Source organism: Balaenoptera physalus (assembly GCF_965194825.1).
Source record: "Balaenoptera physalus genome assembly, chromosome: 5".
Classification (NCBI taxonomy): Eukaryota; Metazoa; Chordata; class Mammalia; order Artiodactyla; family Balaenopteridae; genus Balaenoptera; species Balaenoptera physalus.
Genome location: NC_138884.1, coordinates 38,034,192 through 38,052,950, shown reverse-complemented (window position 1 = coordinate 38,052,950; position 18,759 = coordinate 38,034,192). Strand labels below are relative to the sequence as shown.

Below are 18,759 nucleotides of genomic sequence, written 5' to 3'. Positions count from 1 at the left end.
CCCTTCACTGTAGAAAGTTCTACTGGACAGCACTAATAGAGATAGTAATATAAATATCCAATTATAACTTAATTTCCAATTGATATCTGGCAATAATTGTAGTATATGTCCCTTACTTTTCATTAAATCAATATTTAGATTTAAAAATGATGACAGCTGTTTTTTCTATTTTTTATTCCATTAAAAAATCAATCAAATTATTTTAATGCTCATGCTAAATTAATACAATCTACTATTTATATTATCATATCACTTGTATTTTTAACATTTATCTTAAAGAAAACACACTGGGAGCTGTCAGATTCAACAATCTACAATGGAGTTCTCAAATCCAGAGGCTTGGTGTTAGAATTTTTGTACCAGAGGCTCATCAAGATGAGCTTTCCAAAAGATGAGAACCATTTAACTAAATTGTACAATTTTGAACAGTTTTTCGTAGTCCAATATTGAGGGAAGAATGGTTTTGTAAAGCATTTGAGGATAGGGGTGGGTCATTGAGATAACCCTTAAAGTAGTTTCATTTTGTTGTTTTTAGTTTATAAAAATAATATACATACACAGTAGAATTTGGAAAATGCAAAAAAAAAAAAAAAAGAAGAAGAAGAAAAGTGTTCCACCACCCAGAACCAATCTCTCTTCATATTTTGGTGTATTTCCTTTTGTGACTGAGATAATTGTAATAATTGATCATGATCCTGTTACACTCACTAAAACCAGAAATCTGGAAAAAGGCATTTCCATTTGACAACTAAAGCAGAGAGTGGTTTTGACACATAGGTGATAGATCCAATTGATATTTCTCCCCCTTGAAAACAGCAGTCGTGTAATAGGAGAGAATTCTGATGACTTTAAGAAGGTCGGCTGTTCCCCACTTTGCCTGCTTCTTTCCTGTTGTGCCTCCGGACTGAAATCATTCTGCAGACGCAACAGGACCTTGGGAGAAGCCGTTTTATCCCAGTGTTTACCCTGATCCATGCAGACTCTAGCCTTTGGAGCCCCAGTGGTGTTCTTCAGGGACTGGATAACCAGGCAGTGATGAATTGTGCCCTTTCCAGCGGGGCCAGAGGCACGGTGAAGTCTTGTGTCTGTGCTGTTAGTGCTTTTTCCATTTCAAGAGCCTTGCCGTCATTAATCTTTTAACCTCTGAAACTCCCTGGTGAGGCCATCTCTGCACAACTAACCATACAGATCAGAGAAATGTGATGCTCAACTGCACGAGTTTTGTGGATAAAAAACAGAATCTTAGTGACTAACAATGAGCTTGCTTTTATTCTGTCCTAGCCAACTATGAGTGTTTACCTACTTTAGAGGAAGAAAAGGAACCAAACCACAGCAACCCAAGGTACTTCTAATTTCTACCACAGATTATATACGGTTGGGAGGGGGAGATTGGAGACCACAGTTGAGGACTTTCGCTCACCTTCTCTGTGCCTGTAAATTTTTTTTTTAAGATTTCTTTATTATTCATTTATTTATTTTATTATTTTTGGCCGCGTCGGGTCTTAGTTGCCGGCACACCGGCTCTTTGTTGTGGTACGCGGGCTTCTCACTAGTTTTGGTATGCGGGTTTTCTCTTCTGTATTTCAGGGCACCAGCTCAGTAGTTGTGGCGTGCGGGCTTAGCTGCCCCGCGGCATGTGGGGATCTTAGTTCCCTGACCAGGGATGGAACCCACGTCCCCTGCATTGGAAGGCGGATTCTTTACCACTGGACCACCGGGGAAGTCCCTGTGCCTATAAATTTTATGTGACAATTTTCATGGGTGTATGGAGAAACGGAAGTGTGAGTTATGGAAAATAGAAAGGTACAAAGTAAATATCCTAGTGACTCTTTATCTTTAGAAATAAATTAGTAGTGGCATTTTTTTGCCCTTCTAAAGAGACATTGTTGAGTCGGCTTCTGTTTTAGTCCTAAAACTTTCTGATTATGACAAACTGTAGGTTTGTTTACCTTGGAGGAGTAGCTGTTTGGTAAGGAAAACAGATGGAGGTGACAATCTCAAAGGGGTACCTGTAAACAACTGTGAGTAAAATGAACATAAACAAAACAAAAGAAAACCCCGCCTGAATTGGATTGTTATATGAGAGAAATTAAATGAGAATTTTTAAAAACCTATATTCCATTCTACCACTAGGTGGCTCTGCTTAATAGAAAATTTTAGTGCGCTGGGGCCTGTGCGTCCTTTAGCCTTCCACAATCTTGTTTACATTATATTATCTTTTGTGAGGATAGAAATTACCGTGTCTGGGTGTTTTTGATCAGAGAATCCTTTGGTCAGGACTTGGGACATGCTCGCAGGAAATAGGATTGATGATTCAGTAAGTCAGGGACTTGCTCCACAGAGCACTGCTGTGATTTGGGGGGCACAGAATTGCTGATGGGGTGACTCCGAGATGACCAACGAGTAGGGAACTTGACTGAGCCTGTAACTGAGATATTACACTTCTGTCGGAATAAACAAAATAAACTTTCAAAGCAGGGTAGAGACCACCCACCGTCTCTCCTTCCAAGTTAACCAGAGGTCCTGCACCAGTCACCTTAAATGTTTCCAGAGTGCAGTCACTTGTCATAAGCAGTTCCTGAAGCCAGAGCATTGCAAGGAAAGACTGGTTATTAGACAGTGATTGGGGCAGTCAGATGTTTGTCTTCCGGACCCTTGTTCTGCTTCTTCCTCTAAGCCTTACCTAAGAAGTCATGCCACCACAATCTTACTGAGGTGAACCTCCGCTCTGATGCAGAATATGCATCTTATTGTAGATGTCAGTCATTGTTACCTCTGCAGGTACTTGCATGTTAGAATTCATCACTGGTTCAGAAAAGAGTCTATCCTATTTAAAGGAGATATCAGGCATTAACAAGCAGATGAAAGAAAAAAAAGAATGCTAGTGGGAGTATCACAGAGGACATTACGAAGGAATTATTTCCTTTGCATTTTTACCTAAAAATGAACATCTATGTGTGTCCAGTTTAGGGCTCAGATCACCCCCCAAAACCTTATAAATATCTTATTACTGTATCTCTGATGTGCACCCTCAAAAGATGTGAGATGTCATTGGTTTTTATATACCTGCCTCTTTTTCCTTGAAATTATTGGCAACATAGAAGAAGCTTAACATTATAGAATTGTATGGTGCTAAAAGCTTCTTAGAAATCATGTTTTTGAAATACTGAGAGGCTGGTCTCTGAAATAAGCTCTACCACATTTCTGCCTTTAAGGCAAAAAGCCTTAACCTATTTGGAGAGCTGTTTTATGCTAAATTATTGATTTTAAAGGGAATGTCTACATTCCTCTGTTGGTCTGGTTTTAATTCACAGGACAACTGTCAGGCTGTCACCTCATTCCCTCTTGATGAAGCCAGGACCAGGGTTATAGAACCAAGAGTGGCGAGTCCCCAGTCTTTGGTGCTGATGACACTGTCTGATTACTTCAAAGGGTATCATGATATTGCAGAGCAAATTTAATTTTTATTCACTAAAAACTCAGAAAAGTACAAAGCACTTAGAACAAATCCTGGTACAAAATTAACTCTCAATAAGTATTAGTTATTTTTAATTATTATAAAAAGTTAGAATTGATATACATAAACTTATTGCCTTTTGGGTTAATGAGCCTGTGTCCTAAGGTCCAGGCACATCTAGTATGTGGAGCATTATTTTTGCTCCTGGTTTCCCTGGGGACTTCTTTTTGGAGCTTACCAATCCTGAGAAATCATGAATTTGTTTCATCCCCTAGTAATGATCTGGAGCCTTTAGGTTCCCCATCCATTACCAGCATAGGTAATATGCTGGTGATTTCAGAATAGTCCTCTTAGCCGTCTGGAATTTTTGAAACGGTACATAGTTTGGATTATCTTATAGTTTGCATAATCTTTTCTGTTGTGATTTTATTTATATTTCTTTCTCTTATTGTCTTAATTACATTGATAATTGATGAAACATTTACTTTGAATCTCGAATCCAGGACAGATAGAAGATTTTTTTTCTGAAAGCTTGTGAATCATTAGAGATACAAGTGGTGAGTGCAATGGTCACTGGGCTTAGAATCAGAAGACTGGTTTCAAGACCCGACTTGGATGATCATTTGTTCTTTGTACTAAGACAAGTCACTTTAACTCTGTAAGCTTCAGTTTCCTCATCTTGTAAAATGGATATAATGCCACCTGTCCTTCTAGTTTAACAGGATTCCAAGAGAGAAAAAAAAACTTTGTAAGTTTTAAAGCACCACACAAATGAAATGAATTCTTTTATGCTCTGGCAATAATTCTCGCCATCCTCTCCACCTGACTTTTTTTTTTTTTTCTAAGACTTTCTATTTTAGAGCAGTTTTAGGTTCACAGCAAAATCGAGCAGAAAGTACATAGAAGCCCCCCGTACCCCTGGCTCCCACATGCACAGCCCTCCCCGCTGCTGACATCCCCCACCAGAGTGGGACCTTCGTTACAATCAGTTAACCTGTTTTGACACATCATTACGTCCAAAGTTCCCCAGTGGTTTTGACCTCTGTGAATCATCCTTCCTCTACCGTCTAAGCAGTATACAGGTGACTCTAATGCTTCAGAAAATTTATAACAGTCACTGCAGATTGAACTTAGTGGAAAACACACTTCCCCATCCTGCTTGGATTAGCAGGAGGATGGGGAGCTAAGACTTCTGGAATCCATTTACTTCTTGATGCTAGAAAGACACCGTGACATAGAGCTTCTGTTATCCATAAAGTCCACTCTGATCCTGGGAAAAACGAGGTGATCTGGTCACCATCCTACACTTAATGCACTACATTGTGTGCAGACGTCAACCCTTCACCTTCTCTTGTTCAGGTCCATAATCTCAGGTCTTTCCGGACTTTTCCCACACATCCCATTAGACACAGTTCCTCATTACTTTGCCTTGTCCTCACTGAGGGGACATTTTCCTTGAGCTGTGGAATCTGAAATTTAGCACAGGAATTTAATAAGGGCCAGGGATGTACAAAGTACCATGGGAAGTTTAAAGTATGGTTTTCATGTTTTCAAAAAATCAGTGGGAAAAGACAGCAAAGGAATGGTGGGGAAAGGGGAATTCTATATCCTTATTTCCCACCTTAGCATTTTTCCCTATAGTTCATACATGTTATGTGCCAGGCAACGTATGGGGTACTGGGAACAGTGTCAGTGGAACAGTGTCCAAGGGGTGGGCAGGGTGGAGCCGAGGTCTGCCCTAGAGTTGAAGAGAATTTCATCACTGACATTGTTCAGCCTTGCCAGCGTGTGTTGATAACAAAAAACAGATCCATTGAGTTGGTTTTATTATTGTTTAAATTATCTTGAAAGAATTCACTCCCTTATTGTCTACCCCCATCCTTACAATACTTTCTCGAATGCCACTCGACAGTGGCAAAAACAAGATGGAATTCCTTTCATCTTGGTGCTTACAGTCTGGGCAGTCTCTTCCTTCTTCCTGAGGCCTTTATAACTAGACAATTTCCTGAAAGCGTGGTGTTTCTGCCTCTGCAAGCTTAGGTGAATAACCACAGAAAAGGAATTGCAAATATTAACCAAGCGCACGTCTTCTTTCCCTTTATGCCTGTTGGCCACAGTGATGATTTTATGTTGAGTAACAGCATTGGGAAAGATTGGGGGAGAATTAGATTTCATCCAAGTCGATTTATAACTTTGAAAGTATAGTAATAAAAACAATAATAAGACATTTATTCTAGATGCCAGATACCTAGCTACTATTACCTAGGAAATTAACCAAGTCAGAGAAGGTAAATAACAGTATACCTGTTCTGCTTTTGTAATAATTCCATTGTTCATTTTATGATTCATGTCTGAGCTCAATAATATTATAAAAATGTATCACTTTAGTATTTCTCAGGAAAATGCAGGTTAGCTTAATAGAGAATTTTTTGAATTTCTCCCTGTTTCTTCCCTTCTCTTTGTCTTTTTTTGGAGGAAGTATGATCGTCAATGTAGTTTTTCAAATGTATTTATTGAGTGCCTAATATGTGCCTGGCATTGTCCACATCATGCCAAGACAACCAGCTAAAAATGAAACAATCCATCTGAGTAAACCTGGAACTCAGAGAGGTTAAGTGATTTGTCCAAGTTTGCACAGCAAGTTTTTGATGAAGCTCAATCTAGAGAAGCGTTTCTTTTAAAATTGGATTTTCATTTTCTTTGACTAATTAGTTAAAATAAAAGAGGTATTCCATAAATGAAAAGACAAGTTAGAAACTTTTAAAAAGAACCCTTAGTAGCAAGAAAGCCATCCACCATGAGGCCAACTATGAAAGTCTTTGGTGGCTGATGCAGTGCAGACATTGACAAGACTGAACCATGAATTGCAAGAAGACAGCAGTTTTGTGTGAACCGTTTTGGCCTCTCCACTCCAGTAAATCTCTGTGGCCACTTCCAATTACTTTATGAGTTTCCTTCCTCTTTTTCTCTCTAGTCCCTCAAGTCACTTAAAAGTCAACAAGTATTAAATATTAAGTATATTAAGTGCCAACTGATTTCCCTCAAATCCGAGCTAAGTATCATGAGGGATACAAAGTAACAGTTTATAATCCTGCAGGATGCTAACCTCAAATGAGATGGTAAACATGCAGGGGTGTGTGTATGTGTGTGTGTCTACGCCTGTGTGTGGTGGGTGAGGGAAGATGCACTAAATTCAATACACCACAGCCTTGCTTGAATACTAGCCCAGATTGTGTCTACACCGTGGGCATGATCTATGTGTCTTGGACCAATTCTGGGCCTGGCTCTGATGGCAGCCAGATTCTCGTCTCTATAATTCCACCTGGGCAGGCCTCTTACGGGAAGGAGAAGGGACATTCTATTGATGAAGAGGAAGAGAGCATGATCTAACTGTTCCGTGACTTTGTGCTAAGCTGAACTTTGCATTCCTCCCCAAACCAAGTTAGAGAGCATCATAATTAGAGAAAGGTTTAGCATAGGTTTATTACATCTTGGGAGACAGGCAACATTAGCTGTGGTCAGAAAGAGGGATTGTTACAAGGTAAACTGGTCCGAAGGACAAAGATGGCTTATCTGATCCTGACTGCAACCAAGGGGCAGTTATGAAACAAGGTGTTACAATTGCACCTCCTCATTTAACTGGTGGCGTTCCACTTGAATGCTTTCTTAAAAATCATCAGATGATGCTTTTTAATCAATTCAATTGGTTTTTTACAGTTTGGAGGCTTGTTACTATACAGCTTTTGGGAAAGCTACCCCACATTCTTAAAATATCTACATATAACACTCTGAGAAAAATCACTCACTCATGCCGCTGTCACAGATAAGTGACCAAAACTGTATGAATTAACATCAAGGCAAGCAATAGAGGTTTGAAGCGGGATCGCTGATTTTATTTGTTGCAATTCTGTGGCAGTTTGCCAAGATATTTTTAACAGGGAACTCTAGGATTTGCCAGAGCTGGAAACGTCTGGGCTGATTTGATCATTTCACAGAGATGATAAATAGCCACAAAGATAGCAGGGAACACACCTAACGCAATAAAGGAATGAGCGTGAGGGAGAATAATGCCTCCAGGCTCGGGCACGGGTGGGGAGCCAGGTCCCGAGTTGCTGACTTGCTAACAGGCACGCTGGCCATCACACCACCGGTGAAAGTCGCGTGTGAGAGTTGCGACACTAGGAATGACCTGCTGACCCACTGCTGAAGCAACTTGTACCCACACTGGGACTGTCTCTGGTGTGGCAGGCCTGGCACGTTGTCAGTGCCCAGATCTCTAAGCACATAAGCTCCACACGTATCATGCGTGAGGTCCTGTGCTCTTTGATGCTTTAAATGAATGGGTTCTGGTTGGTGGAGAGTGTCACACTCTAAGCCTTCATAATGTTTGTAGAGTGTTCTAAACAAACCGCATTTAGGTTACACTGTCCTCAGAAACTGAAAGTTTGTTTTGGAAGATGGTTTCTTAAAGGCTCTGGCTGTTTGAAGCAATGTTCAAGCTTGTGTTTAACTGAACATTTGCTAGCATAGAGTCTAGCAAAATCAGAATGCCCGTTCATGTGTCTGGAGGTCAGGCCCGTGGCATAGAGCTTCGCCTACATTTTCTCATTGATTTTTTCCAACAGCCTTCTAAGGCACATGGTATTATTATGCATGTTTTGCAGATGAGATGGGCTAAGAAATGTTAACTTGCTCAAGGTCACACAGCGAGAAAGTGGCTGAGCCCTGATTTAAGCTCTGCCCACCTGACCCTGTGCTCAAAAAGCCACCATGAGCACACGACAGCATTGGCTCAACCATAGAAGTAGCCCAAGAAGAGAAATACCTAGGCAAAAACTTAATCAAAAAATGTATGGATAATATAAAAAGAAATTGTTCAAATTTTTATGGAGGGACATCAAAGATATAAACAAGTGGAGGGAGACATACTGTGTTTCTGAATGAAAGACTCAACCGTGTGAAAATTATCCTTTTAAATTCAACTTAGTCTTTTAAAGATCCCAATGAGCATTTCATCTGGAAGAATAATTGTGCACAGATAGTCAGGGTAATTCTAAAAGAAGGAAAGAGAACAATTGTGTGTGGGGAGGTGGATTTGCAGGGAACATGCTCCAATAATTAAAACTGTGTACACCCAGAACCAAATAAGTATTACTGGCATAGAATAGAATACTCAAAACAGCCTCAAGTATATGTAAACATTTAATATATTATAAAAGTAGCAATTCATAGCAAGTGGATTATTCAGTAAATAGTCTTAAGACAACTGACTAACATTTGGAGGGAAAATTTAGAACTCGACCTCACACTTTAGATTAAAATAGACTCCAGATAAGTTTATATGTGAAAAAGAAAGAAAAAAAATCCAGAAAAATTAAAGGTAAATATTATAACTGTAAGGTGAGGTCTGGTTGAAAAGCATGACACACGGTCAGAAACCATATCAGAAAAGGATAGACTTAACTACACTAAAAACTCAAATTTTTTATACTTCCAAAAACACAATATAAAATTAGGAGGAAAATGACAAATTGGGGGAAAGTATGTGTGATATGTATGATAAACAAAGAATTATTATTCTTAATACATAAATCAATAAAAAGATAATGTCCCATATGAGCAAAGAATATTAATAAGCAGTTTGGCAAAAGAAGAAATTAAAATTACCAATAGAGCTTTGAAAAAAACTTTAGTCTTCCTAGTAACAAAAAAAAGTAACCCAAGAATACGTTAAGGTAAATATTAGATTATTTTCACCTATTGAATTTACAAAAGCTGAAAATAATAATATCCAGTATTAGAATGTTGGGGAAAGGATATTTCCCGAAAGGAAAGTGTCAAGAGAAGGTAAATTTCTAAGGAAGGGGGGTAATTCAACAATGGGCTGGTCAAGCTTTAAAATTGCATACATTTTAACCTAGCAATTCCTCTTCTAGATATTTATGCAAAGGTAACAACTGGAAGCATGCAAAGATGTAGCAATTTTTAGAATAAACAAAAATTATAAACTGGAAATAGCTTAAATGTTTAACAATAAGGATATGCCTAAAAATAATGTTCTTTGTATAGTGAGACAATGGTGTGCTCTATAGCCACTTAAAAAGACATGGTATATTTATTAGCCAGAAAAGAGGTCTATATATGAATGAGAGTGAGAAAAGCTGATTACAGCACAATATGCATAATTCCATTTTTGTACAAAAAGAATATATATCATTATCACAGAAAAAAGTTTGGAAGAATAAATACCAAAATGTTAACTGTAGTGAGGTTGTTAGTATTTTTATTTGGTTTATTTGTATTTTGTATTTTTTCAGCAATGAATATGGATTGGTTTTATAATAATTAACTTTAAAAATCACTTCTATTTTAACTGCTGGACACAGATTAGTGTTGTGGACAAAAGAGGGATTGTGCCCATTGCTGTACAGCCTTGTATTTTGGTCTGCTTAGAGTAGCTGAAATGTCAAGATAAGGCCACAAAAGGAAAACATGCACTTCAGAGACTTATGCTCCATAGAGATGAACTCCTGGATCTCAGAAATATTATCTTGCTACCACCCAATTTCCAAGAAAGGAAGCCTCCTTGCCCAGTTTAAGAGTTGTTCAGTGTGACTTATGAAACGGGTTGTTACGTTTGTTCTTCAGATAAAGAATGTCTTCATTTTCAGTCAGGTTTCCATTAAATAAGTTTTCCTACAGAAGTTGTCCTTTTGTCCATGTCTGCTTTCCCCTTTCTTTCCCATTGGTCATCCTTCCTGGTCACAGCTTCTTCCCCCTGTCTTCACAACACACAGACACACAAACACACACACAATGTCTCCCCTCCTCTTTCTTGGATAAATCTAGCTAGCTAGCTAGCTGGCTCTCTATCATCTAGCTAGCTAGCTAGCTGGCTCTCTATCATCTAGCTAGCTAGCTAGCTGGCTCTCTATCATCTAGCTAGCTAGCTAGCTGGCTCTCTATCATCTAGCTAGCTAGCTAGCTGGCTCTCTATCATCTAGCTAGCTAGCTAGCTGGCTCTCTATCATCTAGCTAGCTAGCTAGCTGGCTCTCTATCATCTAGCTAGCTAGCTAGCTGGCTCTCTATCATCTAGCTAGCTAGCTAGCTGGCTCTCTATCATCTAGCTGGCTAGCTGGCTCTCTATCATCTAGCTGGCTAGCTGGCTCTCTATCATCTAGCTGGCTAGCTAGCTGTCTATCATCTATCAAGTTGTTTCAGAGACCTTCTGGAAACACCTGGTGTGTCACTGAGCAGGCGAGAACTGAAGTAGGAGTCAGAACAACATGGTCTATTGCAGCCTCTACGAGCCTCTGAGCTAAGGAGACACCAGGTCCTGTTGATGATCATCATTCAGGCACTTCCTTGGAAACACAGGTCACTTCAAGTAGAGACATGCTAGAATTTGGGTGAAAGGACACAAAATTTTTAAAAAGTAGGTGGAGGCAGGGGAGGTCAAGCAGTCTGCTTTCCAGGAGACTTGGGTGGAGACATGGTCTCACTGGGAAAGAGCTACAGAGCCAGATCTGTGGCTGAGAGAGCCAAGTGAGAAACAAAAGCAGAAATTAGCCCGCTAGCATGGTTATGTCCACACACCATGTCCATAATTTATGTCTACTCACACCTCAAGATGCCTGATGATCGAATTCTAAATGACACTGAGAAGGCACTTCCAGATCCTCTGTGCATGGGGGGAAAATGGGCTTTTGAAAACACGCCAGGACCACAAACCCTTGAGAGAAAATCACATATTCGAAATTTTTTTTTAAGGAAAAAAAAAGGCAGTTTGGCACCTATTCATAGAGAATGGGATTCGATTTCTTTAAAGGGGGAACCCCGGCTCCATCCGGTTCTCTCCACATCAGCCCTGGGGAAGGATATTGCAACTAGAGCTAGGGATTATTTCTTGGCTTTCCTAGATTTCCTCCTCAGGGTTCAGATATAAAATCCAAACTGAACTGACCTTTGTTTCAGAAATTGTAATCTGGACACCGTCGGCTCCCTGACTGTTTATGTTCTCCTGAGTCACCTCCATAGCTGAGTGACCAGCTCTCAGTAGCTTCTTGGAAATATACTATTGTTCTGTTTTTTGCAGTGACAATGAATCCTGAAACTGAATCGTGCTAATGCTTTCCAAGAGAAAGCAGCCCCGGAGGGAGCCTGCTGGGCCTGCCAGCAGAGGATGAAGAGGATCCGAATTTAATTAATTTCAAATCAACGTAAACACAAGAACCTTTTGCTGTTGCTTCCAGCGCCCACTCTTCCAACGCCCAGTGCATCACCTGTACTTGGAAGAATGCTCGATTGAGAAGTGCTAGGCAAAGGCGTGGCTGCTGAGGGTGGAGGCACCATAACATGCAGTCAGCGCTTATCAGTGGGTGTTCCCTCCGCTCAGCCAACCTCTAGATGACTGTACCATTACCCTGGCCACGCTCTCAAGTCCTTGTTACCTTTCTGCTTCATTCCTCAGGGTACAAATCAGGAAGCTGTCTATGGTTTCCTTCTGGGTCACCTTGCGACCTAGATAGCTTTGGATAATTTCCTCTCATGAGTTAAGTTCTCTGATAGGTCAATTACATTCAGTGGGAACTTTGCTCAAGGTGAGTTATGTCATGGGAAAGACAGCAAACAAAGCAAGTGTTTCAATGTGGACACCATCCCAGGGGGTGGGTAAGCTCATTTCCACCTGCCATGAGACACAGTGTGAGAGCCCACAGTCCTGAAGGGATGCTGTTTGGTGACGTGTTGACCCTGAGTTGGCCAGGTGATGGAGGAGTGGAATTCTCAGTGAAAGAGCAACTGTTTTCCTTCTCGGAGAAAATCAACTGCTTGTTCACATTTCCCCACGGCTCATCCGTGTCCTCACCACAACTCCCTTGCGTGTGACGTATGGATAGATGTGTGCAGCTGGGCCTCCTCTGCCACCTTCTGTGTCTCTGAGATCTTTAAGGTTGTTTGGAACAAGCAGAACAGCAATAGGCTCTGTCTGTGCCCGAGGCAGGTACCCTTCCTCACACTCGGGATCTTTCCCGCCAGCCGGACCAGGGCTCGTGTCCTCAACGCAGCTCCCAGGAGGCCACCACCGGTCATCAGAGATGACATTCTACGTGATATTTGTGGACATCCTCCTGCTAGAAGCAATGGTGCAAAATGCAGAAGGGCCTAGTTATCGCTGCCACTCACATAAAATCAATCTCCATTTAATCCTTAATTTTCCAATTCTGACCTTTAAAGCAATCTAGCAAATTAGGAGCCCTCAGCTCTTCCACGGCACCTGATGTTTTATTCCAGGAAAGAAACAAAGAATGAAAACTGCATCTTACTCCCCGCATATAAACTGAGGGGGGGTTGAGGTTCACCAAATATTTGCTGCTGTTATTTGGGTTCTTGTGTTTGAAAGGCTGCCTTAATGCATAACGAAAACAGTCCTTTTTTTCAGAATCCCTTTAACCAGCACTTGCCTTCTGAACTATGCCCACAATTTTAAAGGCAGAGTTCCAAGCCAGGGAGGTCTTTCCACCGCAGTGAAAGATAGAACTATCTGGCTGTGTGTAACCACTGCTCTTATGCCATCCCGGGATTGCAAAGAGCTTTGGCAAAAGACAGTCTTCATGGTACAGAACCACAACAGATCTGTCTGTTGTATTCTCTTTAGCACATCCTAATATGGCATTTTTGTTTTCATTGCTATTTTGCATATTCATATTCAACTTGTGGTCCATAGTGACTCTCAAGATATTTATGCCAAAATTGCTACTTTCCAAATCATCATTTCTGGCTGTTTTGTTACTTTGTTTCTCATCCACATTTTGACTCTGTAAAGAGTCTCTTCTTTCTCTAGGTAGCTAAGATTTTTGCTTAACTTTTAGGCCTGTAAGCGTCATCCAATCCTATCAAATAGTGGACTTTAGCAGTTCAGAGAAGGATAGGAGGTCTTGGAGTCTCACTTTGATGAAGTTATATTTTATGATATGGTAAATATATTCTCATTCAGTATTTGAAATGACTTCAAATTCCAGAAGAAGCAAGCTTCAGCAATATGTCGTTGTGTTTATATCTGAAAAATGTACTAACCTCTATAGTTGCATAATGTGCAAAGCACTTTAAAAAAAGAGTTTATTCTGGCAAGATATATGACATTAGTATGAGTCAAAACAGCCAAAGTTCAATTCTAGTGCTCTGTATCTTTTTATTACTGTCCAGTCAAGAGGCATCATAGATTATGATCATTCCAAGAATTGTTTTTAAACCCAAACTTAATTTTTATGTTTCAGATTATTGTTAGTAAAAATCTTAATAATTTGCCCTAATTGGGTAGCCAATCAGAGCAAAATCTGACTTTAGAATATTTTCAAGCTGTGTAAATTTTATTGCATTTTTGTACGTATTAAGTAAGCTAAGTTAGCAACATTGCCTTGTTGAACTCCTCAGGAAACTTGTTGTAATAAAGATGTGAAAACCTCAGTCTTAACTCAGTGATGTGACTCCTCTTTCTGGGAAGGTCATTGTCATCCAAACAGCGAGCACATAGCATGGATCGATCTTGACATCCATGGGGTGACAGATGCTTCTGATCACCCTTGTAGCTCTAGCAACGTAAACAGGCGCTTTAAAAAATACTTTTGTCTGTTCATTTGCTTTGGTTGCTTAAACTATCAGTTTTCACCATCTCTGTAAGAAGGCCCTTATGTTGAGTAAACATAAAGTGTACACATTAGTTTCAACTTCTGTCAGAATTAGTACAAATTCTGAATATAGTAGAGCAATAAGACATGGCTCACACTGGGAAGACATGGCTGAAATTCTCACTGTGAGGAAGACATTGACATTTTCTACTGAATTAAATTTACACATGCTGCTTTTTCACACGCAGGATGAATTCTGGCCTGTCTATTTAATATCTACAATAGGTGGTCCAGAGTAGCTTCATTCATAGATTACATTTCTTTGCTCTTACAATAACCAGAAGATCACCGTATATTAGTGTGGTGTGGAAGTAGTCAAATTGGTTATTAATAATTGCATAACCCAAATACCCAGTTGCCTGAATTATTTATTTTTTCGCACATCTCTTTCACATTGCCTTGATACTGTCTTGTCTGGTAACCAAATTTTATTTTCCTCTTAGTCCTTTTGTAGATATCTGGTGGGGTTTGTATTGATTTTTGCCCTATTATCTTTTCTAAATAATACGCCATGTTCATGAGACAGCAATCCATACAATATATAAAATAAAACTTTTAAAGTCACCTCTATGGATACTCTAAGCCATTTCTGAAATGATATTTTAAGAAGTTAACTTCTTAAACCAAAGTACTTACAGTAACATAAGGACTTTAATCTCATTGCTGTACAAGATTAGAAATATATGTTGAACTGCTTAAGACAACCAAAGGTGGATGGGGTCCCGTGCCAATTGGTCTCCAGGTGCAGAAGCCTCTGTTAATCCTCCTCCTTCGTTGCCATCATATTATTATCACTGGCCTTTGGTAGGTTATAAATAAATAATTAGACTTTTACAAAAAGCCTATTCTTCACATTTTTCACTTCTTTTGTCTGCATGGAAAGGAATAAGTTAATGATCTCTAGATACTACAAACAGTAGGTGACATCTTTTCCAGGGTATAGATCAGTTGACTGAACCTTCAAGATGGCGGACGAGTAAGACATGGAGATCACCTTCCTCCCCACAAATACATCAGAAGTACATCTACATGTGGAACAACTCCTACAAAACACCTACTGAACGCTGGCAGAAGACCTCAGACCTCAGGCCTCAGTTTCTTCCCAAAAGGCAAGAAATTCCCCACGTACCTGGGTAGGGCAAAAGAAAAAAGAAAAAACAGAGACAAAAGAATAGGGACGGGACCTGCACCTCTAGGAGGGAAGGTGAAGGAGGAAAAGCATCCACACACTAGGAAGCCCCTTCGCGGGCAGAGACAGGTGGGGGGGAAGCTTCGGAGCCACGGAGGAGAGCGCAGCAACAGGGGTGCAGAGGGCAAAGAGGAGAGATTCCCGCACAGAGGATCGGTGCCGAGCAGCACTCACCAGCCCGAGAGGCTTGTCTGCTCCCCCGCCGGGGCGGGTGGGGGCTGGGAGCTGAGCTCAGGCTTCGGAGGTCGGATCCCAGGGAGAGGACTGGGGTTGGCTGCGTGAACACAGCCTGAAGGGGGCTAGTGCGCCATGGCTAGCGAAGAGGGAGTCCCAGAAAATGTCTGGAGATGCGGAAGAGGCAAGAGACTTTTCTTGCCTCTGTGTTTCCTGGTGCGCAAGGAGAGGGGATTCAGAGAACAGCCTAAACGAGCTCCAGAGACGGGAGTGAGAAGCAGCTATCAGCGCGGACCCCAGAGACGGGCATGAGACGCTAAGGCTGCTGCTGCTGCCACCAAGAAGCCCGTGTGTGAGCACAGGTCACTATCCACACCGCCCCTGCCGGGAGCCGGTGCAGCCCGCCACTGCCAGGCTCCTGTGATCTGGGGACAACTTCCCCGGGAGAACGCACGGCGTGCCTCAGGCTGCTGCAATGTCACTCCCACCTCTGCCACCGCAGGCTCGCTCCGCATCCGTACCCTTCCCTCCCCCACGCCTGAGTGAGCCAGAGCCCCCGAATCAGCTGCTCCTTTAACCCCGTCCTGTGTGAGCAAAGAACAGACGCCCTTAGGTGACCTACACCCAGAGGCGGGGCCAAATCCAAAGCTGAACCCCAGGAGCTGTGCGAACAAAGAAGAGAAAGGGAAATCTCTCCCAGCAGCCTCAGGAACAGCAGATTAAATCTCCACAATCAACTTGATGTACCCTGCATCTGTGGAATACCTGAATAGACAACGAATCATCCCAAAATTGAGGCAGTGGACTTTGGGAGCAACTGTAGACTTGGGGTTTGCTGTATGTGACTGACTGGTTTCTGGGTTTATGTTTATCTTAGTTTAGTATTTAGAGTTTATTATCATTGGCAGATTTGTATATTGATTTGGTTGCTCTCTTCCTTTTTTTTTTAATATATAGATATATATTTTTTTCCTTTTTCTCTTTTTGTGAGTGTGTATATGTATGCTTCTTTGTGTGATTTTGTCTGTATAGCTTTGCTTTTACCATTTGTCCGAGGGTTCTGTCTGTCCGTTTATTTATTTATTTATTTATTTTTTTAGTATAGTTTTCAGTGCTTGTTATCATTGGTGGATTTGTTTTTTGGTCTGGTTGCTCTCTTCTTTTTTATTTTCTTTTTTTAAAATTACTTTAATATTTGTTTATTTTTAATAATTAAAAAGTTTTTTTTATTTTAATAAGTTTATTTCTTTTTATTTTATTTTTTTCTTTCTTTCTTTCTTTTTTTCTCCCTTTTCTTCTGAACCATATGTCTGACAGGGTTTTGGTGCTCCGGCCGGGTGTCAGGCCTGTGCCTCTGAGGTGGGAAAGCTGAGTACTGGACGTTGGTCCACAAGAGACCTCCCAGCTCCATGTAATATCAAATGAAAAATGCTCTCCCAGCGATCTCCATCTTAACGTTAAGACCCAGCTCCACTCAACAACCAGGAAGCTACAGTGCTGGACACCCTATGCCAAACAACTAGCAAGACAGGAACACAACCACAACCATTAGCAGAGAGGCTGCCTAAAAACATAATAAGGTCACAGACACCCCAAAACACACCACCAGATGCGGTCCTCCCCACTAGAAAGACAAGATCCAGCCTCATCCACCAGAACACAGGCACCAGTCCCCTCCACCAGGAAGCCTACACAACGCACTGAACCAACTTTAGCCACTGGGGGCAGACACCAAAAACAACGGGAACTACGAACCTGCAGCCTGCAAAAAGGAGACCCCAAACACAGTAAGTTAAGCAAAATGAGAAGACAGAGAAACACACAGAAGATCAAGGAGCAACGTAAAACCCACCAGACCAAAAAATGAAGAGGAAATAGGCAGTCTACCTGAAAAAGTATTCAGAATAATGATAGTAAAGATGATCCAAAATCTTGGAAATAATAGAATGGAGAATATACAAGAAACGTTTAACAAGGACCTAGAAGAACTAAAGAGCAAACAAACAATGATGAACAACACAATAAATGAATTAAAAATTCTCTAGAAGGAATCAATAGCAGAATAACTGAGGCAGAAGAACGGATAAGTGACCTGGAAGATAAAATAGTGGAAATAACTACCACAGAGCAGAATAAAGAAAAAAGAATGAAAAGAACTGAGGACAGTCTTAGAGACCTCTGGGAAAACATGAAACGCCCCAACATTCGAATTATAGGGGTCCCAGAAGAAGAAGAGAAAAAGAAAGGTACTGAGAAAATATTTGAAGAGATTATAGTTTCCCTAATATGGGAAAGGAAATAGTCAAGTCCAGGAAGTGCAGAAAGTCCCATACAGGATAAATCCAAGGAGAAACACACCAAGACAAATATTAATCAAACTATTAAAACTTAAATACAAAGAAAAAATATTAAAAGCAGCAAGGGAAAAACAACAAGTAACATACAAGGGAATCCCCATAAGATTAAGAGCTGATCTTTCACCAGAAACTGTGAAAGCCAGAAGGGAGTAGCAGGACATATTTAAAGTGAAGAAAGGGAAAAACCTACAACCAAATTACTCTACCCAGCAAGGATCTCATTCAGATCTGACAGAGAAATTAAAAGCTTTACAGAGAAGCAAAAGCTAAGAGAATTCAGCACCACAAACCAGCTTTATAACAAATGCTAAAGGAACTTCTCTAGGCAGGAAACACAAGAGGAGGAAAAGACCTACAATAACAAACCCAACACAATCAAGAAAATGGTAATAGGAACATACATATCGATAACTACCTTAAACGTAGATGGATTAAATGCTCCAACCAAAAGACACAGGCTCACTGAATGGATACAGAAACAAGACCCATATATATGCTGTCTACAAGAGACCCACTTCAGACCTAGGGACACATACAGACTGAAAGTGAGGGAATGGAAAAAGATATTCTATGCAAATGGAAATCAAAAGAAAGCTGGAGTAGCAATTCTCATATCAGACAAAATAGACTTTAAAATAAAGACAATTAAAAGAGACAAAGAAGGACACTACATAATGATCAAGGGATCAATCCAAGGAGAAGATATAACAATTGTAAATATTTATGCACCCAACATAGGAGCACCTCAATACATAAGGCAAATGTTAACAGCCATAAAAGGGGAAATCAACAGTAACACAATCATAGTAGGGGACATTAACACCCCACTTTCACCAATGGACAGATCATCCAAAATGAAAATAAATAAGGAAACACAAGCTTTAAATGATACATGA

At 40.6% G+C, this 18,759-nt stretch overlaps 1 protein-coding gene across 8 annotated transcripts in view; it reads left to right on the top strand.

Annotated features, from left to right (window-relative positions):
* Positions 1-14,983, top strand: part of TMEM154 (transmembrane protein 154) — a 45,617-nt gene extending 30,634 nt beyond the window's left edge. For 3 of the 8 annotated variants that reach the window (XR_014264155.1, XR_014264156.1, XR_014264157.1), the window contains 3 exons: positions 1,282-1,342; positions 4,304-4,539; positions 11,554-14,983. Coding sequence is in view for 4 of the 8 variants with exons in the window: in XM_082463585.1 (XP_082319711.1) it covers positions 1,282-1,342; positions 11,554-11,569 (77 nt within the window). In the remaining 4 variants the exon portion in view is untranslated. The other 5 variants (XM_082463585.1, XM_082463583.1, XR_014264158.1 and 2 more) reach the window with 4 other exon arrangements.
* Positions 14,984-18,759: the final 3,776 nt, after the last annotated feature.